General features: G+C 38.7%; 1 protein-coding gene across 1 annotated transcript; it reads left to right on the top strand.

Moving 5' to 3' along the window:
- Positions 1-92: 92 nt before the first annotated feature.
- On the top strand, positions 93-27682 carry MCCC1 (methylcrotonyl-CoA carboxylase subunit 1). The gene is made up of 19 exons (XM_054039819.1): positions 93-186; positions 1816-1862; positions 2334-2473; positions 3057-3152; positions 4890-5011; positions 5939-6086; positions 7016-7137; positions 8503-8614; positions 9145-9226; positions 10038-10165; positions 12065-12248; positions 12811-12920; positions 15944-16160; positions 17246-17332; positions 17927-17976; positions 23471-23608; positions 24359-24466; positions 25063-25134; positions 26730-27682. The coding sequence occupies exons 1-19, from the start codon at positions 125-127 to the stop codon at positions 26847-26849; spliced, it is 2145 nt and encodes a 714-aa protein (XP_053895794.1). The 5' UTR covers positions 93-124; the 3' UTR covers positions 26850-27682.

Genomic DNA, 27682 nt, shown 5'->3' with positions numbered 1-27682 from the left:
AGCCATTGGCCAGCGGCCCTGTGCGTTCGCCCCGCCCCCGGCACTGACAGACACGGGTCCGCCCCCGCGCCCACTCCGCCTTCCAACTGCTTTGACCCCGCTCGGCTCCCGTCCCCGCGCAGACATGGCGGCCACGGTGCTGGTGACCGAGCGGGGCCGCCGGTGCCTGTGGGCGCTGCAGTACCAGTGAGTGCGGGGCGGGGGGGCGGCCCCTGGGTCCCAGCCCGGAGCCCCTCGGGACAGCCCCCTTCCCTCCCCACGCACACACCAACCGTGGTCTCGTGCCTGCAGGTGGGCGGCCCGCCCCCCGCCCGCCGGGCCAGCCCCTCCCTGGGCTCCGGGTCTGTCAGCGGCCCCTCGGAGGAGGCCTCCCCGTTGCTGGGTGCTCGCGGAGCGCTCAGGACAGGTGACGGGCACCGCGCAGCTGCCGCCCCAGCCTAGCCCCCCCTCCCCCCCCGTGACCCCAGGATCGAGGGAAATAGTCCCCACCAACGATATTTTTTTAAAGCCCTGTGATAAAAACTCAGTACAGTTCATCCTCTAGGTACAGTTTAACAGGTGACATAAAAGAAAACATAAAACATCCAGCTCAGTTTTAGAACCCCCCCCCCAGTGATTACTTTTGTATTTCTTTTAGGTTATTACTAAGACCTCTCTCATAGTGGTATCTTAAGGGCATATCTACACAGCAAACAAAAACCTGCGACTGGCCCATGCCAGCTGATTAGGGCTGTGGGGCTGTTTCATGACTTTGTAGACTTCCAGGCTCGGGCTGTAGCCTGAGCTCTGGGACCCTTTCACCTCGCCAGGTCCTAGAGCCCAGGCCCGAGCCCGGACATCTACACAGCAACGAAACAGACCACAGCCCGAGCCCCGTGAGCCTTAGTCAGCTGGCACGGGCCAGCCACGGGTGTCTAGTTGCTGTGTAGACATTTCCTAAGCAATGGTTAGTATCCATCTCATCCATACTCAACCATTGTAGGCTGAATATCTTTTCTGCACTCTTTCTGATTACATGCAGAGGGGATTGCCAAAATTTTGTTTATTTCCCTTAGCTGGTGTGGTTTAGCAAAGGTGTGGATTATTAACCAAAGTTATGTCTTAAACTCACTGTCCAAGTTGAACCACCAGGATCTAGTCATCTGTGCCAAGTGTGTCTCTTTCACGTTGTTGCCAGTGATCCAATCTAAATTTTAATTTATGTGCCAATTAAAACACTTAAGTGAACTACTTAAAACGTGTCTCTGCCCATATAACATTCTCTACCTAAATATCTCTAATTTGCCTTGCTCGCTATTTCTGTATTTGATTCACAAACCTACAGTTCTGTTCCAAAGTTCTCATAACGCTTTCCTGCTTGTTTCTTCACTCTTGGCAACATCTCTCTTGAGTCCACCACCACTTTCCACCTAACCCTTTTTCTGTGGACTTTATACATTCTTTCACATGGTGCTGTGTACCTTGAACCACCTCCTGTTCAATAACCACACTTTGACCACAATGTCCTTTAAAAGCTTAAAAAAAACCCAAAAACTATTCCTCTAAGTATTCCAGTCTTAATGCCCCTTACCGCCTTGTTTTTGTTTGGATTGGATTGTGATCTATTGTGCATGTAACTTCCTTTGGGGAGGAACTTGTTTTATGTTTGGCATACAACTTCATATATGCTGACAGTACTATATAAATACTAAGTGATTAAAAACTTCAAAACTGTATTAGTATCCTTGCTGCACCAAAGAATAGAAATAGCTCAGTTATACCCTACTTTAATGTTTTTTCTTTATTATAATTCTATTTGTTTACTGTTTTGTGCAGAAAATGGATTTGGGGACAAAGATGCCTGAAATTTGCTTCAACAACAGGTATTAAACTATTCTTTATCCATATATGCTATAAATATGTTTATAACATTAATAGCGTTGAAATTAACTCAAGAACATTAGTTATAGGAGAAATTAGAAAGTTAGAGTTTATTTTATAAGTGCTCAATTGAGTAAGTTTCCGAAGAAATACTCAGTATATTAGATCTAATGAGAAGCACCTGGAAATATGTCATGAAAAGATTTTAAGGAATTTCATTTGCCTTTAGTCATATTTATGTTTGTAATTTTCTTTCCTCATAGACGCTTTTTGATACAAAGGGTACAAAATCCATGTAATAGCCAGTCATTTTTTGAAAAAGCATAACAATGTAGTATTTAAGTAGTATACTAAATATTGTAATAGAAGTTTGTAATATTATGTAAACTGTTATAGTATTTTCATATCATGTAACATGGAAAGGTAAAGATTGGTCATATATGTGTAAAACCTGACTTTGTTTCTTTAAATAGAAAGAAGAAACATAGAGAAGGTCCTCATTGCAAACCGAGGAGAAATTGCATGCAGAGTGATGCGGACGGCCAGAAAGATGGGTGTGAAGTCTGTAGGAGTTTACAGTGATGCAGACAAGAATTCCATGCATGTTGCAATGGTGAAGTACACTAGTTAAAACCGTAAGGCTCAATCCTGCAAACACTTATGCGCACAAATAATTTTACTCATATGAGTAGTTCCATTGACTTAAATGAGCCTGTTTATGTGAATAAAGTTACTTGCATGCATAAGTTTGCAGGATCAGGCCTTTAATTATTAAATGAAAGTTAAATTGTATGGGGAAGAGTTCTGTTAAATGGTATCAATATCAAAGGAGGTGTCAGTGGGCTAGTGCAGTAGATTTTCACTTCTGAAGACCTAGATTCAAATTCTGCTTGAATCACAAACAAAAGTATGTTGAGTTTTATTCTAGACCTCTGAAGACATCACAAAAACAGCAGACAGTTTCGCTTTCTATACTCAAGAAAGGTCCAGGTTAGTGGCCAGTGGTCTCTATTTCTATAAAAAATGACAAAATTAAGTTCACCCAGTTGAGTTCTTTTCTGAAGAGCAGACAGTTTAAATTGTTGTATGTTAGCATTTTTATAAATGATAAAATGGGCCCCCGAATTAAGGTTTAAATTTGTTTTTCAGTTGTCTAACACTTGATCCAATAGTAATGTATATTTCTTTTACAATAGGCAGATGAAGCATATTTCATTGGTCCAGCTGCCTCTCAGCAGAGCTACTTAGACATGGAAAAAATAATACGAGTGGCCAAAATATCAACAGCACAGGTAAATATAACTATGCTGCCCCTCCTAAATTACGCACTTTGATTTGGCCTTACTTATGCTGTGGTTTCCCTATGAAAAACTGTGTGTCTGCTTTTAAGAACAGTTAAATGGGTTCCTCTGAGTGCATGGGAAAATTCAATTTCTAATTTAACCATTGGGTTTGAGCTAAAAAGTAAAGATAAAATTACTGAGGAAAGTGCCCTAAATGTTTATTCATATAAGGTGTCCTTAGCCTCTGTTTGCCAGAAGCTGGGAATGGGCAACAGGAGATGGATCACCTGATGATTACCTGTTCTGTTCATCCTCTGATAGGATACTGCGCTAGATGAATCTTTCATCTGACCCAGTAGGGCCATTCTTATGTAAGGTGCAACTTATTTTGTTCTAAACAACACATACAGTAGTATTATCCTCTTTGTGTCTGTTCTGAGCTTATTGTATTTTTCAAATCACAATGTAGTTTTAAGATGCTTTCTTTTTATAGTTAAAATAATGACATTTTAAATTAAAGGTTGTCTGCTTTGATCAAAACTTATATGCATGAGATATTATTTTATTTATATAAGGTAACATCTTCAAAAATACTGACGTTTTACTTTCAAAAGTAACTTCAATAAGGTTTAGGCTCCTAAATCCTGACGTAATTTTTGAAAATGAGATTTAGGCTCCTCGGTCATTCAGGCACTTTTGAAAATGTTATCCAAGCAGCATAAAGTGTTGTAGGCCCTTTACATAGGACCTGAAGCGCAAAACGTACCTAGTTTGCTTTACTTAATGGGACTACTTACATAAGTAACATTACTCTCCTATGGAAATATTTGCAGGATTAGGCCCAGGTAATAAAACCACTCCCTGCTCCAGATTGCTTAAATTATAATCTAAAATCTTGGTCCCACAATTAATTATTCCTGCGAATATATTTACTTCTGAGCAGAGTTCCACTGACATCAAGGGGACTCTGCATAGGACTAACTATACTTAGGCTTGGAGGGATCAGATTTTTATCGGTAAATGTCAGTAAACATCAATTTCACCATACACATAAAAATTGACCAAAAAAATTTTTTTCCCATCAATAATAATTGAAATTTATAGATAGGCAAAGTAAGAAAAATGCTACTTGAGAACCTATTAGAATGTAAGGATATTTATTGTGTATATTTTGATTTCATGTTGACAATTTGTTTTAATGGTTATAAATTTAAACTTTTTGAAACCAACATCTACGATCATTAAAAAGTGGTCTGACCCACCCTCTTGCCTGATACCGCCTATAGTTTCTTGCAACTGTGAAAAATTAAATTGATAAAATAGAAAAACATGCTTAAAAATAAACATTGATATTATCCATTAAAATTATTTAAAAAAAATCAAATTCTGCCTGGCCTAACTATACTCATGGGTGTAACTGTTTGCAGGGTCAAGTGCTAAGTAGACAGCATGCACAAAGCCACAGAGGAATGAAGCAACATAAAAAATTTCCTTCAAATTAACTATTGATTGCTAGTCTTGTTATAATTACTTATCACCCATTCCTTAACTGCTCGACCAACCTACTTACCCACCCTTTAGTTTTTTTAAATTGTATTCCTGGTGGCTGATATTTTTTATCCAGGGTATGTTCCATCCCATGTTTCCCTCCCTCCCCCCACAAAGCCTTCTATATAAACCTGTACTTTTAGGGTGATATGGGTTACACTGGTGTAAAGTAGGCTGGTAACCTTCATTCTGTTTTAGGCTATTCATCCAGGGTATGGTTTCCTCTCAGAAAACACTGAGTTTGCCGAGCTGTGCAAGCAAGAGGGAATCATCTTCATAGGCCCTCCTTCATCTGCTATCAGAGAGATGGGTATTAAGAGGTATCTGTTTCTGATTTGTTACTCACTTCAATGTGTAACTTACAGTTCAGTGAATTTGTCTTCATTATCAATGAAGATTTTTTACTTAGCTCTTTTGCTCCCTGCATTTTTGTTGATTTTTCTATATAGCCTGTTGTACAATGCTCCAAACTTTTCATAGTTCTGGGATGAATACAGATATAGGAACAATCAAGATTTTTCCGTTAATAAGATTTTAATAATTACATGCATAGGCTGGTCTAGGATCCTCTAGGATTAATGCTTTGCACTATCCTACAGAAGGATGTAGGTTCAATATCCAGGTCTTTACACTTTGGGTCAGAAAGGGCTGAAAGCACTGTGGGAGCTCTACTCATAGTCTTTCAATGGTGGTGGAAGGAAGCATCTCGTGTCTCTGCAGTGACTTGTAGCTGTTCTTGAATGGTGTTGATGGGAAGAGAAGCCTATGCCACGTTCTAGGGCCAAAGGAAAATGGCCAGAGCATGAGATATAAATAGAATGGTGGAAATTAGGGGCTGCTTAATCAATAACCCTTTGACAAATAAATCAACATTATTAATCAAGCATAAAACACATTATCTGAATTAATTTGGTACCTGCATAGAGGTTCATTTTACAATGTGTATTAATGTACTGTGTGATTTAACTAGTGTTATGAGCATATTTTCTATTCCTGTTCCTTTTATGCTCTTAAGTATAAAAAAAATTATGTGCATGCTGAACTACACCAAATTAGGGTCCCTATCCTAAAAACATTTGTGCACCAGCATAACTTGACTCATCTGAGTAGTCCCATTGAAGTAAATGGAAGTAGTCACATGAATAAAGTTAAGCATGTGTGCAGTGTTTACAGATCAGAGGCCTCTTGTAAAAAAAAACAGCTATTATCATTGCCATTTTAAATATCAAAAAAATATTTTTTTGAAGCACCTCCAAGGCTATAATGTCTGCTGCTGGGGTTCCTGTCATTGAAGGTTATCATGGTGAAGATCAGTCGGATGAATGTCTAAAGGAACATGCCAGGAGTATTGGGTATCCAGTAATGATTAAAGCAGTTCGTGGAGGCGGAGGAAAGGTAAGGAAAACTCAGGCAAACTTGTTTTATCTGATTTGAAGTTATGCTACTAATATATGTATTACTACTACATCGTACCTTCTGTTTTATGTAACTGAATTCTATAAAAGGAATCTTATCAGTAAGGTAACTGGAAGCAAATTCTTTTAATTTGAAGTTAATAAAATAATGTTCAGCACAGCATTGTGAATTCTTTCATTGTGCTTTCCTTTTATTTCGTCAGTCTTGGGCCAGATTGCTTGTATAAACTGGTAGAGCTCCATGGACTTAAATGGAGCTCCAGCAATATACACTAGCTGAACATTTGGCCCATTATGTTGTATAGGTGAAGTTGTACAAGATTCAGTCATTGTTTAATGACAGCCTCTGTTGTGATTATTTTTTTTAACGGTGGTTTTGAATTTGAGAGTGTTGCATAAATAGATTCTTAGAAATCTTAGAAATATCTGGATACCTTCAGTGTATAGCTATTTATTACCTGATGACCTCCCGGATGAAATGTGAAAAGAGCCTGCATAAAAATTTCATGATGGAGCTCCAGGTTTGTCTCAATGATTTCCATAACAAATGTACATATTTTGCAAAGAAAAACAGTGTTTTCTGTCTTCCAGCTGTGAAAACTTATCATGAGATCCAAAAGTCAAATTGAGTTCTGTCCTTAACTACACCAGTGCAACAACATTATCTTTAAGTTATAGCCTTAGTGGCATTTTTATTTTCTGTGGGATTTGCAAAGATTAACTGTTTGGAAGTTAGTAAATAGTTCTATTGATGCATAAGAAAGAATGGAATTCTTTTATTGGTAAACACATATTTTAATTATTCTTTTAATCATTCACTGGTTTTCACACTGGTGGAGATTTTTTTGTAACTGTTATTATTTACTTGTTCTTTAGTAGATATTTAGACAACCTTATGTTGTATCTTAGGGTATGAGAATTGCTCAGTCAGAAAAGGAGTTTCTGGACCAACTAGAATCAGCCAGGAGAGAAGCAAAGAAGTCTTTCAATGATGATGCCGTGCTGATAGAGAAATTTGTAGACAATCCAAGGTGAGAGAATTGGATTATGTTTTTAATACTAAAAATATTTTTAAAAATTAGTACAACATTTTTATGCAAGATGATAGTTTGTGTCTTATACAGTATTGCACACACTTTCTGCACTTGCATAAAATAGGGCAGAATTATTAATTTTACAAAGTGTGAAGTGGATGACAGTGATTTTGAATGATAATTTATAACAAATCTGGCTGTCTTGGTGACATATTGGCAACATCCTAATGGTAGTGTTGTGGAGAGAGACCTAGATATCACATACTAGAACGTAAGATTTTACTATGTTATGGCAATGACATGCCTAGTCGGTACATCAGCCTTCTGACCTCACCATTCTTTAGGTCTAAAGGAAGCAATGTGTAGTAGTGCTTAAAGCACAGAAATAGGAGTCAGGAAGAGAACCATAATCTACCTCAGATGTCCTGTATGTACTCAAACAAGTCACTTAATCTCTCTGTGCCCCAGTCTGTTAAATGGGGATGATAATACTTCATTTACATTTATGCTGTAAGCTGAGCTCATTAACTTTCATAAAGCTCTTTTGACATACACAGATACAAGGTGTTATCGCAAAGCGGTGGTATTCTTGACATACATCTTGTTGAACATGTAGGTAGGTAGGTAAATATAAATACTTTCAGCTGAAGATAGCAGGAGATTAGACTGACCTATCTCTAAATACAGCTTTAAAGCACCTACGTTGTAAAAAGAAACCTAGACCTGATTATCTTATCAGTTGTGCACGTGCAACTCCCATTGACTTCTTTGGGAACTGCATGTGGCTGCAAACTACGGGACAATCAAGACCCTGGTAAATTACTGTAATACCTAAAAGTCTGCCTATCTCATCAATAAGTAGAACTGCCACAAGCTGGTGTTTGGCCCCCTGGAATAATATTTTACAAATTAAGAGGTTTACCCCTGAGCACGTCAAAGGCTAGGAGATGTCAAAGGGCCTATGTGTAAGTTGTAGAATTCACAGATTTAAAACTTAAAAAAGAAAAAATCTTGAGTCCAAAAACTAATATAGAAGCAGCGGACTCTACATATTTCTCTCTCTCTCTCTCTCTCTTTTTTTTTTTTTTTTAAACTCATGAAGTTTCAATACAATGATCATGACGTTCAAAATCCCATTTGAACTAGTGGCTTTAGGAGGTATAATATGTTTCACTGAATCACTTAACAGCATCATGCTGATCTGCAATTGGATCCAAGAGGGCAGGCCCTTATAGCTGTATGGAACCCTATTGAAGTCAATGGGGTGCTGTGCAAGTGTCTGCCGCGGTGGAACGGATTGCAAAAATGAGGCTTTAGTGATCTTTAGTAAAATACATTGAAACCTTTGTTACTGTGAAACAGGCATGTTGAAGTCCAGGTGTTTGGTGACCAGCATGGCAATGCAGTCTATTTGTTTGAAAGAGATTGCAGTGTGCAGAGAAGACACCAGAAAATCATTGAAGAAGCTCCTGGGGTAAGTGGAGGGTTCCTAAATGGAGTTTATAAAGTAATATGATTTTGAATTTTTTGTACTCATCTGTCTGCTTTCTGCTACTCCAATCAATCAATCAATCAATCAATCTCAGAACCTTTTTGCATTTTATTTTATTTGTTTTTTGAGCTCCAGAGACAAAACCGAAGGTTAGAACGTAGGATTTTACTATACTGAATTAAACCATTGTGCCATCTAGCTTGGTAGCCTACTTTGGGAAACGGCCAGTACTTGATGTTTCAGAAGAAGGGAAAAAACTCCCACTTAACCTCTAGTTGTCCAACATTTTGCATATTCTATTTATTTCTGTCAATTTATCAAAGATTCTCTACCGTCAAGATTTAGGACATAAGCTGATTGCTACTTGGGTCAGGAAGCAAAGATTTCAAATATAATATGGTTCAGGATTTTACTGCCGTTTTTTAAAGACGGCATAGTATTCACATACAGTAGGCATGATATCTGTGAGACTCTCAGTAATGTGCAATTTCTTTTCATCATTACATTCACAGCCAGGAATTGAGCCTGAAGTGAGAAGGAAACTTGGAGAAGCTGCTGTCAAAGCAGCTAAAGCTGTGAACTACGTGGGAGCAGGTACATTAGGTTTAACTTCCTTCTAGTGCCTTCCTCTTAAGTTAATAGAGCCTTGAGCCTCAAGTCAAATGACGTTTTCTTGTTCTGGAACATGATACACACTTGTAGCAATTTTTTTAACTTTCATGTAGTTGTCACATAGTTAATGAGTTCTAAGCTAGCAAAACTTAGCATGAACCCCCTACCAAGAGTGGTATAAGACTACAAAAGAGAAAAAGCTAAGAAGTCTGAAAGCAAATAATTCAGCCAAATAGTTTGCTATTTGAAGGTGAATATTCTGAATGCACATCAGACTACGTGTGCAAAGTGATTTATCATACACCTCGCAAACAACAAAATATCAGTGTTCTAACTTCAGGGCCTTCTCTAAAAATAATCCCATGGAAAACAGCTGTAGTTTCTAGTGTATTTACTAGATGAAAACCAGTTTAGAAAAATATTAACACCTCTGATTCTTTTTAAGATATTCTTTGGAAGGGAAGTCTTTTAAATTAGCATAGGACAGTTCTTCCTGAAGGATCCTGAAAACTTTATAAATATCATACACACAACCCTACTGAAATGCAGCTGCTTCTGGAGAGAAGAGTAGCAGTCCACCAGCACAGAATGTCTTGGGATAATAAAGGTGTGCTGGGATTTGATCCAGTGGTTTCAGGCAATTTAGGTGTTTCAGACCTGATGCTCTGACCATTAACACACCTCTCCAGTTTTGTCAAAACATTTTTGTCAAACTGCAAATCACTAAATATCTTTAGATGGCCACCGGGTAGAAAGCCTTCTCAGTGAAATGTGTGCTTATTAAATATTTCAGGAACTGTGGAATTTATTATGGACTCTCAACATAATTTCTACTTTATGGAAATGAACACCAGGCTTCAAGTGGAGCACCCAGTTACTGAGATGGTCACAGGGACTGACTTGGTGGAATGGCAGCTGAGGGTAAGGGATAACTAATTTTAGTTGCAAGGGTAGCAGGGATGATGGTGTCTATCCAGTGGTCCAGTGTGGTAATGCTCGCCGTTAATTGTGTGCAGGATGCTGATCTCTCACTTCCATGGTTGGGAGTGATTCCCATTGCCCCACAGCAGCCTCCCTCTCTCTCCATTTAATAAAGGAGCATTGTGGAAAGGCTTCGAATAGAATCCCCACAGTCCTCCTCACAGTATAGGGCTTCAAAGTGTCAGGGAGAAGTAGGGATGGGGGATCTTCAGGCATTTAACTGGGATATAGAGAATATGGGGAGTGGGAGGAGAAGATTCTTAGTTTACCCTTGCATTTCTGAATACGCTTTTGCAGACCCCTAAAAATTTTCAAATGGAGGTGGGGATCCTTTTTGAAATCTTAAAGAGATAGTTTGTGGACCCCTGGTTGAAAACCACTTCCTTAGAGGAACGATAAATACCTACAACTTGGATCATCAGGCGTTTACTTCCCCCTTGTGGATGGAAATTGTGTGTGCTTTTGAGACCAGTGTGGGGAGAGGGGTCTGATTGTGGCTGTCCTTGCTGGCTGGTTACCATGACCCTGCTACAGATTTCTCCACGGTATTTTACCCTTAAAATGTTTCCTGGATTTACCCTGAAACTAGTGTATTCTCCCTTACTTTTCTAGCTTTCTTTCCTGAATTCTTTTGAGGGAGTAAAAAGGTCCCTGTTGACCTATTAGTTTAAAAATCCTGAGTAATTAGAAACTCCTCCTGTGAAACCTTTTCTTAAACTTGTGTACAGATTTCAGAGTATATGAAAGAAGGGAGTGATTGACTAGACTCTCGCAATAGTGGCAGCTAGCAAGTTTTTCCAGCCACTTAGAAGGATTTTCTTCTCCCTAATAAAATCTTGTTTTCTGGATGAGCAGGCTTTTATTGTTCAGTGCTTTATAGGCTCACATTTTTTTTTATTGGACTGTTGCAGTAAGAGGAAGAAAAAGCATTTTTTATTGTGCTTCAGTTTTGTGGAATGTTGTAAGATCATTTTACAGTAATAGAACTTTGGAAATAATCCTCTTTCAAAATCCTTTAAATTGTGACTTTCTTCCTGGGGAGAAAGGAAGGAATAACTTCAACATTCATCAGAATTAAAACCTAAAACTATTCACCCATCACTTGTTTCTCATCACTTGTGAGGTTACTTGTGTTCAGAAGAAGGGTCCTTCTTCCCCAGTCCATCTTCTCTTTCTGCTTGATCCTGCTGTCAGATAACAATATAGAATTTGTGGCATTGCTCTCATTCCCGGACAATAGACTGATATTACAAACATAGGATCATGACGTTCTCTCTGGATCAACAAGCAGCTGAGTTGGAGGAATAAATTGTTATCCAAATACACACATTTGAAATAGGAAATACAGAAAACAGCTAGTGAACTAACTTGTTTTGTGTTTGAATGTTTTTTAAGTTGGTTGCAATGTGAAAGTCCCTTCCTATTTGATATTACAGTCATTGTATTCCTTGGTTGGGCAACTGATACATCAAAGTGTAAGATCTATTGGTCATGGAGAAAACCCAGGCCTGAAATAAGACAAAAATGATCAATATATTGCAATTCTTTCTCAACCATGTTTATTCAAGTGTCAGGACAGCCAAAGCACCTGACTTGGTGTTTTTTGTAGCTCCTTGACCTCCTTAAAGTTTACAGTTGTTCTTATTGAATGATTGTATCTTGCCTTTGTGCAGATCATATATGTATAATTTTATCTTATTTAGCTTCCATCTGTTATTCGCTACAATCAAAAGTTTGTGTGTCTGTATACACAAGGTATCTGCGTCCATGTGCTAGTGCTCTGACCCGAACTGTTAGGGTTGCTCCCTGGTGAATGGAAAATTACTGTACTACTTACAGGTTGCAGCAGGAGAGAAAATTCCCCTAATGCAGGAAGAAATTGCACTCAGTGGCCATGCATTTGAAGCCAGGATATATGCTGAAGATCCTAATAATAACTTCATGCCAGGGGCTGGACCCTTACTCCACTTGTCTACACCACCACCTGACAGTTTTACCAGGATAGAAACCGGGGTCAGACAAGGTAAAATTTGAAGACCGTATTAACTGAAAATATCTGTTAAAAAGAACAGCTCATTACAAATGTGCTCTCAAGCAAGTTCCCTCTGGCTGCGGCTTTTTAATCTTGTGCTTAGCTTGAGACCAGAACTTGCCCCATAGGATATTGTCGTAATTATAACACACTACAGAATTCTTCTCCCTGAGGATTCCACCGTATCTCAATTGGCTCCCTAAATATCTCATCATCATCTTCCCACTCCAGTTATTGCCTTTATGGGATAGGCAGATTGGATTTCTTTCAAAGCTTGTCAATACTACGCCTTAATTCAGCAAAGAAGGTTGATGTTGAATTGTGTCACCTCTGTAACATTTCAAACTCAGGCTGGCCTTGGAATTGAGAGATTGGTCCATAAATCAAACTTGAGTCTCCTACATGGCCATTGCAGAGCACTGGCCATTGGGTCTCTCAGTGCATGTTGCTACTGTAGTGCTAGTATCGCCTTATAAAGAATAGCATCAAACATATCCATTGAAGGTGTGTGTCAGTGTCCTTAGAAATCATTTTCTACATATTTATACTTTAGGTGATGAAGTTTCTGTACATTATGATCCCATGATTGCTAAACTAGTTGTTTGGGCTGAGGATCGCCAAGCAGCATTGAGAAAGTTGCGGTACAGCCTCCTTCAGTACAATGTAAGTATCCTTTTGTTCTGTGTTTGTTTAGTACCTAGCACAATGGGATCCTGGGTGTAACAGAAATACAAATAATACAAGGAACCCAATACGATTTCAAGTCTGATTCTACATAAGCTGTTTACACAGCTGCTATCACTATAGTAGCAAAATGCTATTATAGAAGCAAAAATGGTTTTTTTGAAAGGGTTTAACTTAGTAGTCCTGCAATTACTAACTGTAGTCTGTAACCTATCATTTAAATCAGCTTCTGTACCAAATGATTGGAGGATAACTAATGTGACGCCAATTTTTTAAAAGGGCTCCAGAGGTGACCCTGGCAATTACAGGCCGGTAAGCCTGACTTCAGTACCGGGCAAACTGGTTGAAACTATAGTAAAGAACAAAATTGTCAGACACATAGATGAACATAATTTGTTGGTGAAGAGTCAACATGTTTTTTGTAAAGGGAAAGCATGCCTCACCAATCTACTAGAATTCTTTGAGGGGGTCAACAAGCATGTGAACAATGGGGATCCAGTGGATATAGTGTATTTAGATTTTCAGAAAGCCTTTTGCAAGATCCCTCACCAAAGGCTCTTAAGCAAAACAAGCAGTCATGGGATAAGAGGGAAAGTCCTCTCATGGATTGGTAACTGGTTAAAAGATAGGAAACAAAGGGTAGGAATAAATGGTTACTTTTCAGAATAGAGAGAGGAAAATAGTGGTGTCCCCCAGGTGTCTGTACTGGGACCAGTTCTATTCAACATATTCATAAATGATCTGGGAAAAGGGGTAAACAGTGAGGTGGCTACATTTGCAGATGATACAAAACTACTCAAGATAGTTAAGTCCCAGGCAGACTGCGAAGAGCTACAAAAGGATCTCTCAAAACTGGATAACTGAGAAACAAAATGGCAGATGAAATTCTATGTTGATAAATGCAAAGTAATGCACATTGGAAAACGTAATCCCAACTATGCACATAAAATGATGGGATCTAAATTAGCTGTCACCACTCAAGAAAGAGATCTTGGCGTCATTGTGGATAGTTCTCTGAAAACATCCACTACGTTTGCAGCGGCAGTCAAAAAAGCGCACAGAATGTTGGGAATCATTAAGAAAGGGATAGATAATAAGACAGAAAATATCATATTGCCTCTATATAAATCAGTGGTACGCCCACATCTTGAATACTGCGTGCAGATGAGGTCGCTCCATCTCAAAAAAGATAGATTGGAATTGGAAAAGGTTCAGAAAAGGGCAACAAAAATGATTAGGGGCCTGGAACAGCTGCCGTGTGAGGCAGGAGCAATAAAACTGTGACTTTTCAGCTTGGAAAAGGGATGACGGGGGTGGGGTATGATTGAGGTCTATAAAATCATGACTGGTGTGGAGAAAGTAAATAAAGAAGTGTTATTTACTCCTCATAACACAAGAGCTAGAGGTCACCAAATGAAATTAATAGGGAGCAGGTTTAAAATAGAAGGAAGTATTTTTTCACACAACGCACAGTCAACCTGTGGAGCTCCTTGCCAGAGGATGTTGTCAAGGCCAAGACTATAACAGGGTTCAAAAAATTCATGGAGGATAGGTCCATCAATGGCTATTAGCCAGGGTGGGCAGGGATGGTGTCGCTAGCCTCTGTTTGCCAGAAGCTGGGAATGGGCAACGGGGAATGGATCACTTGATGATTACCTGTTCTATTCATTCACTCTGGGGCCCTGGCATTGGCCACTGTCGGAAGACAAGGTACTGAGCTAGCTGGACCTTTGGTCTGACCCGGTATGGCCGTTCTTCTGATGTTCCAGTTTGGGTCCATTGAAGAGGTGAGCCCAAACTGTAGTGTTTTAAACTGCAGTCTGCACTTTTTCAAAATTTAAAAAGTTTGGCTATTGGCATCTAGTTCAGGCCCCTGTCAAGTAGTAACTCCTAAAATTATAAAGGATTGTTCAGTATTTAAAATTTTACTATTACTTATTTAACAAAGCAAAACAAACAAGGCAGATAACGTTTCTAATGCAAACGGTTTGACTTGAAGTGAAGCCAGTTGCAGTGTGCAGCTTATTTACATTTACTGATATAAAAAATAAATTTTAAGGGACACAATCAACTTAAAAATCATGCATCTGAAAATGTTTTGTCTGCTATTGTTAGAAGTAACACAGAAGATTATTATAACTGACAGAGATCAGAGAAATATGTTTTTCTAAGTTTGTTTGGTTTTTTGTTTTGTTTTTTAAGTTCATTTAGTCTATATGTTTGACAGCACATTGTAACAAATCAGTTTCACTAATTTCCCCTAACCAGTCAGTTTCCTCTGTTGTTTGTGTGAGTCTTTTGCACAGCAACAGAAGAAAGAGACTCTAATCATTAAAAAAAATGGTAATAGTCAGGTGCAGATATAGCACCTGAAAGCCTTTTAACTTTTTTTTTTTTAATTGACTACATTTCAAGTTGACTATGTCTCGTTAAATACTTGAGGCAGGATTTCCAAAAGCATTCAGCACCGGCCTCAGTCTGCTCCCGTTAACATCAGTGGTTAAACTCCTGTTGACTTCAGCGAAGGAAGAATTAGGCCAAAAGGCAGTGCTTTTGAAAATCCTACCCTTGTTCTTCAAAGGTGATAGTTTCTTAAATAACGGGATATATACCAATTGAAATGTTTACTCTTTCTCTTGTCAGTGCTGTACTGCACTGATGTCACTTTTTAAGAAGACATTTTCAGTATCAGTGGAGCAGACAGCTGTAGGTCCATTAGCAGCTCTTTGTTTTCATTTGGGACGTGTGTGGGTTTTTTATTTGGTTGGTTTTTTTGCGCAGTGTTGTTGTAGCTCTGTTGGTCCCAGGATATGAGACACACAAGGTGAGTGAGGTAATAACTTTAATTGGACCAACTTCTATTGGTGAAAGAGACAAGCTTTCGAGCTCTACGGACCTGAAGAAGAGTTCTATGGAGCTCGAAAGCTTGTCTCTTTCACCAACAGAAGTTGGTCCAATAAAAGATATTATCTCACCCACCTTGTCTTTCTTTTTCTTGACAGATCGTAGGACTAAGCACCAATATTGATTTCTTACTAAGCCTGTCAGGACACCCACATTTTGAGGCTGGAAACGTGCACACCAATTTCATTTCTCAACACCATGATGAACTGTTTCCAGCCAAACAGGCAACCCCAAATGAAATTTTGTGTCAGGCTGCTCTGGGACTCATACTGAGAGAGAAAATGATAACAGATGCTTTTAGAGTTCAGTCTGGTGGTAAGATAATTTTTTCCCTTTCCTTTAGTTTATTTTTCCTTTGAGGGGGTAAGACAGAAATCGGAGCTTTTGTCCATTTCATTAATTTTTTACTCCCTTGTTGCCTCACCGTTTAACCTCCTGACATCTGGTTACTCCCATCCACTGAGAGGGCAGGACATAGCTTTCTTTAGGTGACAGAGATTAAGTATAACACCGTTGTGATGCATGTGTTCTTCACTAGATAAAAAGGGAGTGTTCTAATGTATTTCAGATAGAAACACACAACTTTTCTTTTGCACGTGTGGGCATTTCCACTTTGCTCCTGTCATCTTCAAAATTTCTGCAAATTTCTCTCCAGTGAGGAGGGCTAGCTCAGAGTCTTTTAAATGTCCATCAATACTGTTTCTTCAGCCAGCCCTAGGACCTTCAGATTAAAACACGAACTGGATCCCAGACAGGATCTGGAGAGGCAAGATGGTTTAGAGGATTGAGCATGGCACTAGGAGCTAAGAACTCCTGCACTATATTCCTGGCTCTTCCATTGTGACTGTGAGCACTTTTAAAGTCACTTACAGCTTGATCCAACACCCACCAAAATCAATGGAAGGACTTCCGTTGACTTCAGTGACCTCTGAAGTCTGTTTTCATATCTCTAAGAGAGGATATTTACAGTTATACATTAGAGGGTTAAAATGGCTAGACGGGTAGCAAATTGTGATTGCTGTTTGATGATTGACTGAGAATTGTAAATGCACCTAGTGTGTGTTATGCCACCATTTTTTGTTATTTCGCCCCCCTGTCCTACCCTCAGTCTACTTCTGTCCCTCATCCACTTATTATATCCTGTCTTACAAATTGTAAGCTGATTGAACCAGGGACTGTCATTTACTATATATTTGTACAGTAACTATGACAATGGAGCCCCAACCTGGTTCAGCCCTTTTGGTGCAACATAAATATTTAATAACAATATAATAATAATTAATAATGTTAATAAAGTGATTTGAAGATGTAAAACACTAAGTACATGCTAAGCGTTCTTATGTGCTTTATTTGTAATACAGTAAATGCAGCATCAACTGTTTGTGTATTTGGTCTTTTAGATAAATTCTCACCATTTGCATCCAGCAGCGGTAGAAGAATAAATATATCCTACACCAGAAACCTGACTCTCCTAGATGGTGAAAACAGTAAGTGACTAGCTGTGGGTAACGTGTTTGAGACCATGTTATTTCAACATGCACACACACAAAGTTGTAAAGATTTGGAAGAGGGAAGAGCAAACATATGTAGGAAAAAGTTTATTTAAGATTGATTGGGGAGGGGAAACCCACAAAGATCACATGCTCCAGTCAGCATTTTTAAAGATAATGGTTAATACCACACTCAGATTCCTGGAGACACTGGCCACATTTTTTTAAAAAGTGTCCCTAAATTTAGGATTCTAAATCCATATTTAGACACCTCAATAAAGGATCGAATTTTCATAGGACTTAAGCACCTGCAACTTCCATTGACTTCACTGGGTTATGGATGGTCAGCACCTTTGAAACTCTAGTCAGTTTATTCAGGTATCTAAATACGGATTTAGGAACCTAGGGTTAGGCACCCAGCTTTGAAAATTTTGCTCTAAATGTCAGAACAACCTTCTACGAAGTTTGCTGAGCTAGTCTAACTGTTTTTGTTGGCCTTCTCATTTGAAAAAGATGCTCTGAACTCTGTTTTTAAGTTTAATTTTTCTTTAAGTCAAATAAATCTTGTTTTTTTAATATTTTATTAAACAGATGTGGACATAATTATAAATTACAATCATGACGGTTCATATAACATGCAGGTAAAGTTCTATTTTCTCATACTCTTTAGTAACTGATCTCATCATAATGATGAATAAAGTTAATTTGCTGTATGTTTCTTGGCACCTTAAAGACTAAGATTTATTTGGGCATAAGCTTTCGTGGGTAAAAACCCCTACTTCTTCAGATACATGTGCCCAAATAAATCTGTGAGTCTTTAAGGTACCACCGGATTCCTGATTGTTTTTGTGGACACAGACTAACACGGTTACCCCTCTGTTACTTGTATGTTTCTTATTAGATATAGGCTGATTGCATCACCTATTATTAATGTTGTCCAACACTTTTTATTACAAGATCCTTTTTTCAGTTGCTTATAACTGTGCCAATCTTATATGTTTGGTCTGAAATTTTCCATGTCGGGTGTCTGCCTCATGCTGATTTTTTTTTATTATTATTTTTTTTTTAAAGTTTCAGCCAAAATGATTGTCATTTCTGAGGACAAGGCTAAGGAAAAACACGGTGTCTGTTGGTCTTATCTTTGAATACTCTAGCTCCCCCATGCTTTGGAGCAGGGTCTTGATATGTGGCAGAGGGACAAGCTATGTCAGGAATGTACCTTTTGCCATCCCAACAAAAATCCAAACAAATTTGGCCATATTATAAGCCTTTGAAAAACCACAGATTTCACGTGCTCAGTACAGACTTCTTACGTTTAGCAACTAAATTCCCTGAAGTTTCTGTCTAGGGCTGAGTAGCATTTTCCCTGCAATGGTAGGTCCAGGCATCTGAATGGAAAGCAAGGAACCTGTCTGTCCTGTGCTTTCGGTGACCTCCTCTGCTGGGCCCAATCAGTGTGGGGGAGGAAGCTGCCTCATTTGAATTCATTCACAGGGGGTAAGAGCTGAACTGGTGGAGAGAAAATGGGACAAGGAACCTGGTGTTGTGGGGTGGGGGGAAGACTGGGACTGGAGACTGGTGGGATGGGAGAGGGAAACTGGGAGTTGGTGTGGGAGGGTGACTGGGATTGGCTGAGGAAGGAGACTGAGACTAGGAGCAAGGAAGGGAAATGGGGAGTGCGTACTACGAGCCAGTAGGTGTATGCTTAAATCAGAGGAGGGGCTGAGAGGGAGACTGGGACTGGCTGGGCAAGGAAACTTGGACTGAGAACCGGTAGGAGGAAGGAAGATAGAGGGGAGCGGAGACAGTTCTGATGAGAAGCTGGGACACGGGGGGAGAGGAGCCATGCAAATAAATAAAGGTTTGGAAAATATGCCTCAGCAAAAGGCTCAAGGAGCTCACTCTATTCACTTTATCGAAGAGAAGATTAAGGGGGATTTGATCACAGTCACAGGGCTCTTCAGTCTATCACACAAATCTATAACGAGATCCAATGGGTGGAATTTGAAGCTAGGCAAATTCAGACTAGAAATAAGACTCACATTTTTAACAGTGAGGGTAATTAACCATTGGAACAAGTTACCAAGGGTTGTGATGCATTCTCCATTACTGGGCATTTTAAAATCAAGATTGGATGTTTTTCCAAAAAAATATGCTCTAGTTCAAATAGAAATTAATTCAGGGAGGTCAGACTAGATCACCACTATGGTCCTTTCTGGCTTTATGATCTTTGAAGCTGGGACTGGCTGTGAAAAGAGATTGGGACAAGGATCTGGGGAGTGGACACTGAGATTGGATGAGGAGTGTGGCGGAGAGATTGGGACTGGGAATCAAATCAGTTGGGGTGGAAAACATGAGTGGGTGAGACTGGAAGGGTGCAGGAGAGAGACAGATTTGATATGGGGCAGAGAGGAACTCGGAATGGTTGGACAAAACAGGTTGGAGGAGAGGAGACTAGGACAGGGAGTCCAGAGAAGGACATTCAGCGAAGGAGACGGGCTGCGATGAGAAGCATGATAAGTGGAGACTGGGACAGGGTTGGCAAGGAGAATAGAACTAGGATGAGGACCTGGGAACTGGGACAAGGACAGATTGGAGAAAATGGGGCAGAAGATGTCCTGAGTCCTGGGAGAGGGCAGAAGAGTCAGTGCTCACTAGAGCAAAATCATCTCTAGACTCTGGAATGTAATCCAAGATTCCTGAGCTGCCACCAAATATCTGTGAAACACACTGTCAAATTGCGTGTGTCTCCTCCCTGTCAAGGGCTGGCCCACATAAAGGATGACAACCAACTATTGCTATCAGTTCTGTGTTAGCTCAAGTGGCAGAGGTCTGTGCAATTGAGCTAAAGGTTCCAAACTTGCTGATGACCCATGTAGGTGTCACTATGCCACCATGTGATGGAATTGCTGTTTTTTCAGTTTGCTTATTTAAAAACCTAGGAAATTAACACACAAAAATCATGTTAAAGAACATTATTAAGGTTACAAAGCACTCAAAAGCTGGAAAATGCCATTATTAAGGTTGCTTGTGCAAACTTAATTTGGCTCTCTTTTGCGTATGCTGTATGACATAGTCTTCAGAATCATAATTATATATAGTGGGGTAGCCACTTGGTCAACCTTGCTTTAGGGTGCATACAAGGGTTATTTTATGGATTCTGTATCTCAAGACCACACATTTTAAGAATCCACGTGATGACACTCTTATCATTGTTGAGCATTTTGAAATGCCAACATTTCACCCCTTCCTCACCACCACCCCTCATAATCAGGAAGAGTTCACATTGTTACCTGCTCACTTTAGGGCACACCACCTATACCCTACCGATAGCTCAAGGCGTGACCTGGTCAATTTAGGCACCCCCACCCTTTCCTTTCCGAGAGCTCAGGGTGTAAGGTACTTATCCTTACCCACAGGGCTCAGAAAGAAACCAGGTCAGTTTGAGTACTTGCCCCTGCCCATGGGCTCAGGGCTTTACGGGTGTGTGGAACCTTTTCCCAGTGAAAGAGCTTTACACAGTTGTGCTCTAAACATCTATTTCACCCGATGGCCAGTTAGGATCCATTCATCTGGGGGTTCCCGGCAATGCCTCTACATGTCATGGTTATGCAGTGAGATCAGAGTTCCGGCAGCTTGATGTTGAACTGCAGTCCGGAAACAGTTCCCAAAGAGCATTGTTTTTCGTATACATTATATAGATAAATCTAGCTACCTCCTTCAAATGTACTAATCCTATCACATTATCCCACACTCCTAAATAACAAAAATTTTAACCAATTACATACTGGCACCTAGGTGTCGTCCTTGCTGCCCAAGTTTTTTACATTTGTATCTTTCATGCCCAAATTGTAACTTAGTTGTGACCTTCTCTGTTTATGCAGGTGGTCAGCATAAAAACTCTGGTTAGAGCTTATTTTACCATGTATTGAGTCTTTCTGTTTCCTCCCTAATTTCCCAGTGCTGGGTGTGTCTACTTTACAACCTTGAGGATTATAACTCTTCTTAGGGACATTCCTGGGGGGGGGGAGGGGGGTGTGTCGTGCTTTATCAGCAGCAGAACATTGTTTTTTTTTTTCAATTTTAGTGGTGAACTCCTTGAGTTTCACCCAAGGCTGGTTTAATATGTGTGTGGGGGGGATGCAGCTCAGCCAAGTTCCTTGAATAATTTACAACCTAATATTAGAACAGCAAATTGCTGAGTCCAAGGTGAAGAAGGATTTAAAGAAAGTAAAACCTATGCAAAGAGAACAGTCAATGTTCATTTTTACGTCCATTTCCAATATCTCTGCACATCTAGGCCTTGAACAAGCATGATCTCTTGGCTCAAGAAGTTAATTTTAATGCAATTAACATAAGAACAAGACTGAGAGAAACTATTGTTAACCAATAAATATTTTCATGTATACAATTTTTCATCTTTAACATTCTGGAAAAGTACAGGATTAGCATCTCTGAAAAGTTAAATCCTCTATGTACAGAACAGGGATAGCATGCTAGAAGTACTGTAAGATTCTCCACGTTGTCTCAATCCTGTTGTGGAAGGATCACTTAGGAAGAGGAAGGGCACCAGATTGAACAGGCTGTGGCGAATGAACCAATCACTAACCTCTCTGCTGCGATTCCCAACAGTGGTGGTACTTATTTCCTGTAGGAATGGAGGTTTATTTAATCTGGACACCTGTGCATTTGGAATTGGACTGAGACCATCATCTTACTCACGTGGAATATCAAACAGCCATCGTATGGTCACTAATTTGGGTTACTATCAACCTTGGCTGGATTGTCAGTAATGACCAAGGACTTCTAGGCATAAATAATCCAATTTTAGAGTCTGATTCTACAGTCCTTCCTTAACTTTGTTTGGAAGTTTTGTCTGTGACACTTTCCCTAATCCAGAAGTTCTCCTCAGAGCCTCCATTGTCAGTATTCCTCCTTCAAGTGCAACTTTCCTTTTTGTCATCTTGCTTATCTAACTTTGGCAGAGCCACCCATCAGTGTGGGCGGGAGGGGGAGAACGACAACAAGTGGTACTTACTATGGAGAGTAACTTGTATCCCTTCCCAAGGGTAGTTCATTCAGCCTATAAATCATTCTTCATAAACTAGGATTTCTTTCTAGCAATTTCTTGTTAAACTTTTTGTTCAAGAAATTAACCATACGCTGTTAAGCAAGTCTTGTCCTTTTATGTCACCTGGGAGATAATAGGGTCGTGAGCGCTTAGGTTCTCTAGAGATACTGAAGAAATTAATCTGCACTTACTGTGAGGAAAACCCTTAAAAATCAAAACAAAACATGGGAGGGAAAACTACATGGTAGAATATAACTGAATATTATCCACCACAGACTGGAGTGACTTAGGACATTTAAATATGTATGTTAACACTTTAATGCAAATGGTTACTAGCATGTCCATTTATAACAATGATTTTTGTCCTGGAAATACTATTCTAAAGAGAGAATGCAGTGTTCTATTCAATCATCAGCAACATGGTTTAGATATTTGCTATGACTGTAAATGCTCCTTTGTATGACTACAGCATAGCATTTAGGCTTACTGGGTCATACAATACAGACAGGACCCCCTTATCCTGCCTGTATAATCGGTTTGGCCATTCTTTCTTCTTAGCCCTGAGTACTGAAGCACTGGGCATTTTCCACTGCTGAAACACTATGAGATAGCTTCACCCATTTCCCACAAAAAGAAGAACAGGAGTACTTGTGACACCTTAGAGACTAACAAATTTATTAGAGCATAAGCTTTCGTGGACTACAGCCCACTTCTTCGGATGCATATAGAATGGAACATATGCATCCGAAGAAGTGGGCTGTAGTCCACGAAAGCTTATGCTCTAATAAATTTGTTAGTCTCTAAGGTGCCACAAGTACTCCTGTTCTTCTTTTTGCGGATACAGACTAACACGGCTGTTACTCTGAAACTTGTCATTTCCCACAATGCATTGATACCTAGTCGGTAGATGCACAAACTGAGAATGGGAGAAGAACTCATTTATGGACACAAATTGAACTATGTTGCTTGTAACCCATTAAGGTAATTGTGCCACTGACTGGTTACAAAATTACAGTTAGGCTCTGTGCTTATAACATCTTTTAACAGTAACAACTGTATTTCAGATAAAAGATGAAGCTTTCCATGTTTCTGGAGACATTTCTAATGACGGAGATTTGACTTACCTGAGATGTATAGTAAACGGGAGTGTTTGTAAATCTAAGCTGGTCATTTTGGACAACACTATTTGCCTCTTCTCACTGGTAAAGTTTCTTTTTCATCAGCTGAGATTTAAAATCCCAGCTGAGGGGGGTAAGCAGGATTGTGAAATGGAGTGTAGTGGACTTAGACGGGTAATCTTAAATTTAGGGGGGTGAGATGTATCACTATTTCAATTTTTATAGCAGCCCATAATCTTCAGATCCTTGCTAGATTTAGAACTATAATTAGAAGTTGGTAACTAATAATCTACAACTGAGTAAATTAATTGCAATTACCAAATCAAAAGAGATGCAAATAATATTTGGAAAAAAATATTTTAAATTGTTCCCTAGAACCCTGGTTATAATTTACTGCTGAAAAGTATGCATGAGGAAGAGTTATGATATTTTTATTTTAATGTACTTCATTTTTAAAATAAAATAATGAAAAATAAAAGTAATCAAGATGGAGCTGGAGGAGGAGAAGTCCAATTTAGCCTTGAAAAATAAATTCAGATTAACATGACAGCTTACCTTGGCATTCTCTGCATTGCATTAGCAGTAGTACTTCTGAAGAAGAAATGTCCCAGCTTCCATGGTAAAGGTGGTCCGTTTTTTTCCAGTAAAAATGATTAAAGGAAATTAAATGACTTTGTGATAAATGTCATGTGAAATCCACATTAATAAACAAACTACTTAATTACTTAGTAACAAATGTATTCACTTCTGTCACTATAAATATAAAACAAGGTTTGTACCAATTGTAATGTGTTATGACATTAACTCAATCTTGGTTTATTTAATTTTCTGTAGAAAGGCAGTGCACAAATTGGGCTTCCAGTACCTAAATACTTATCTGGAGCGAGTGCAACAGGAACTCAAGGAGGTGCTATAGCACCTATGACTGGGACAATTGAAAAGGTGATTGTTACAAATGTGGGATGGGGAGGGAAAAGGAAACCTTTTTGAACGTCTCCTACATAGCCAGGTTCTAATAGGTTCTGCGGCAGGGGAAGCATGTCAATCCTGAGGCTGCCCTGGCTCCTTCCAGTTGGAGAAAATCCCTCAGTTTGTTCACCTGTACAGGTGGTTTCCAGACTTCCTGGTCTTGTTTCTGCAGAACACAGGAAGAGCCCTTTAAAAATTCTAAGCATTTGGCTAAACTTGCCATTTTTAATTAAATTTCTTCCTTTTAATTGGTTTTCAGCCACATGTCTCTAGAGCTGAAACCTTAGAGGCTCGCTGATCTATTCCCTCATGGCAGATAAGCCTACTGAAAAGGATTAGTCATAGAATCTCAGGGTTGGAAGGGACCTCAGGAGGTCATCTAGTCCAACCCCCTGCTCAAAGCAGGACCAATCCCCAAGTCCAGAAGATGCCTTTATTATTCAGCTTTTCTCTGAAGGAAACTTTCACCTCTTTTGCTAGCCAGATGTCCAGGTAGAAATCCTGTGCAAGTGATTTTGATTATATGGACATACATGATTTTTCAATCCTTGCTTGCTTTGAATTTGTAGGTATTTGTGAAAGCAGGGGACAAGGTGCAAGCTGGAGACCCTCTAATGGTTATGATAGCTATGAAAATGGAGGTGAGTGACATGAAAAGGGTTTAATTACTGGGAAGAAAAAAACAAACTCCAGTGATATTGAAATGAATCTAGGGTTGGGTTTATTGGGATATTGTACAATTCAGTCTTGTTTCATCATCAACACCATTTGAAATCTGGCAAAACTAATATGTTATCTGACTGGATGTCAGAGAATTATGTTTACTGGTACATTATTATCAAAGAATATTTGATGTATAATTTTTATCGGTAATTTTTGTAAATGCTCATTTTGTTAGCTCTTTAAATGCCTCAGAAATAAATTATCCATTATTTTCAATACGAAACCGTCTTTCATAATCTGGATGTTTTACTTTACTTTCTCTCACCGTGATTTAAACACATGATATTACTATCTGCTGTTGCTTTATGCTGAAATTCAGCAAGCAGTGATTCTCTCTCTAAATATAGACCCAGCGTTTTCTTGTGTGTAATCCTGTTGATTATTGTTTACATAAAGCGTTACAGAGAGTAGACTAAAGATTCTTTGTAAGAGTCAACATGAAATGTAATGTAGCAGTAGGTGGGATGTTCTATCATGTTTTGTTACATTGCTTGGCATTGGCTAAAATTGCTGGTACTATCCCAGTTTCTGTAGTTTGAGCTGGTTGGGTTTGGATTTATTTTGACAGTGCAGTGTATGGGAGTGAACTAAATAATGTAACAGATTTAAGCTAGTGTTTGAAATATTTTATAAATTTTGATAACATTGTGTAAAATCCTGCATACTGAGAAAATTAATTCAAATTTAAAATTATTAAAACTTATTTTGGTAATTGTGCATCACTGGGTGGTTGTAACATTGGTATCCATGTTACATATGTGGCTCTTCGTGTCTTTCATTCATAATTTCCCTGAGTAGTTCCTAAATATTTGTGCTACTATTTAAAATAAAAAGGTTAAATTGCAAAAATAAAGACGTTAATTTAAATGAATCCTTGCTAAGATATAAGAAATTATTTGTTATTGTTTTGATTATTAGACTAATCCTATGTAGAAACTATCAGGGCAACAAAAGGTACAATGGAAAATGAACATGATATAATAATCATATGAGCCAAATTTGGACTTGGTGTGTAAGCAGTTGGTAATCACATCTTAATTTAGCCTAAGATCTGTTAAATAAAAACACTTCCTGTCCACCAAACAAAAATATATTAAATGCATCAGCAGTCCTTTCAAAGGAACTGACCTGTTAAATGGTTAACATTGTTGAACTAAAACTGAGTTATTTTAACAGGTGTCTAATTTATTTTTAAGAAGGAACAATGAAGTAAAACAAGATGGAAATATCTGTGCTTCAAAATGTAACCCCAAATAGTGTTTTGTTTTCCTCTCCAGTTAAATATTGAAGAGGAAAGACCAAAGTAACTTGAAAATGAGGTTCTTTCAAGAATAAAAATAACATTTTAGAAGAATGAAATGTGTCAAAAGAAGTTGTAAATGTTGATTTGATCTAATCTCATCTCTGCTCAGTATTTAGATGGTTGATTGTACTAAGATGGAATTGTTATTAAAAAAAGAGAGATTTTTTTTAAATATTCTATTGATTTATCTATGCACTTGTTTCTATGCAGCATACCATAAGGGCTCCAAAGGCAGGAATAATAAAGAAGGTTAATTACCAAGAAGGCTCTCAGGCCAACAGACATGCTCCACTAGTTGAGTTAGTGGATGAAGACATCGAATCAAATTGAACTCCAAGGAAGGTGCTAATTTTTGCTTTCTTGGTTTTCTCCAAGAAAAGGTGTCTTTATAGTTTGTTCAGCATTCCATGGACATAGTTACATGGCAGATTGTGTCCACTTCCCCTAAAAACTGGACATTACTAAATTGTAATAAAAGATAAACAGCTAAGGGTCTGATCCTGCAATCCTTAGTGTAAAATTCCTATTGAGCAATTACATTTGCCTGATTAGTGACTGCAGGATCTGTCCTTAAATTGGTATTTACAGGTGTTTTTGTAGCGATTGGAGACCAGCTTCCAAAGTATTGGTTCTTGTCTACTTTGTCATTATGAGCTGCCTTATTTTTCCCCTTAAACTTTCCTACATTTCAGACTCCTTGTCAGGCAATTTGAAAACTGACCATGCTAGGCTTATTTAAATGAGTGCATAATAATAATATCATCCTTACTGAGGCAAAACGCCCATAAATGGCCTGAGTTTTGCCTGAGTATTGAATGCAGGATTGGTCCCATCACATATACTCTTAGCTAAGTCACTTTATCTCTTGGTGCCTCTTGTTTATCCATTTGTAAATGGGGATAAGGGTGCTTAGTTACGTCACTCGGGGGTGGGAGGTGTGAGGGAGATTGAATTTCCATAATTATTGTAAAATACTTGGAAAATCTCTGATGAAAGGTGTTATAGAAGGGAAAAGAAATATTATTGCTATATTAATCAAAACTGAATCTGTTTTCAGGATGGATTATTTTATCTTGAGAGCTCAGATTGTAATACAGAAAGACTGTACATTTATTTAATATTAAAATATTTGTGCCATAATAAAATACATATTTTAAAATTCA

This window comes from Malaclemys terrapin, chromosome 9 (genome assembly GCF_027887155.1).
Source record: "Malaclemys terrapin pileata isolate rMalTer1 chromosome 9, rMalTer1.hap1, whole genome shotgun sequence".
Lineage (NCBI taxonomy): Eukaryota > Metazoa > Chordata > Testudines > Emydidae > Malaclemys > Malaclemys terrapin.
The sequence above is the reverse complement of the archived record's forward strand: the minus strand, read 5'-3'. Positions and strand labels throughout refer to the sequence as shown.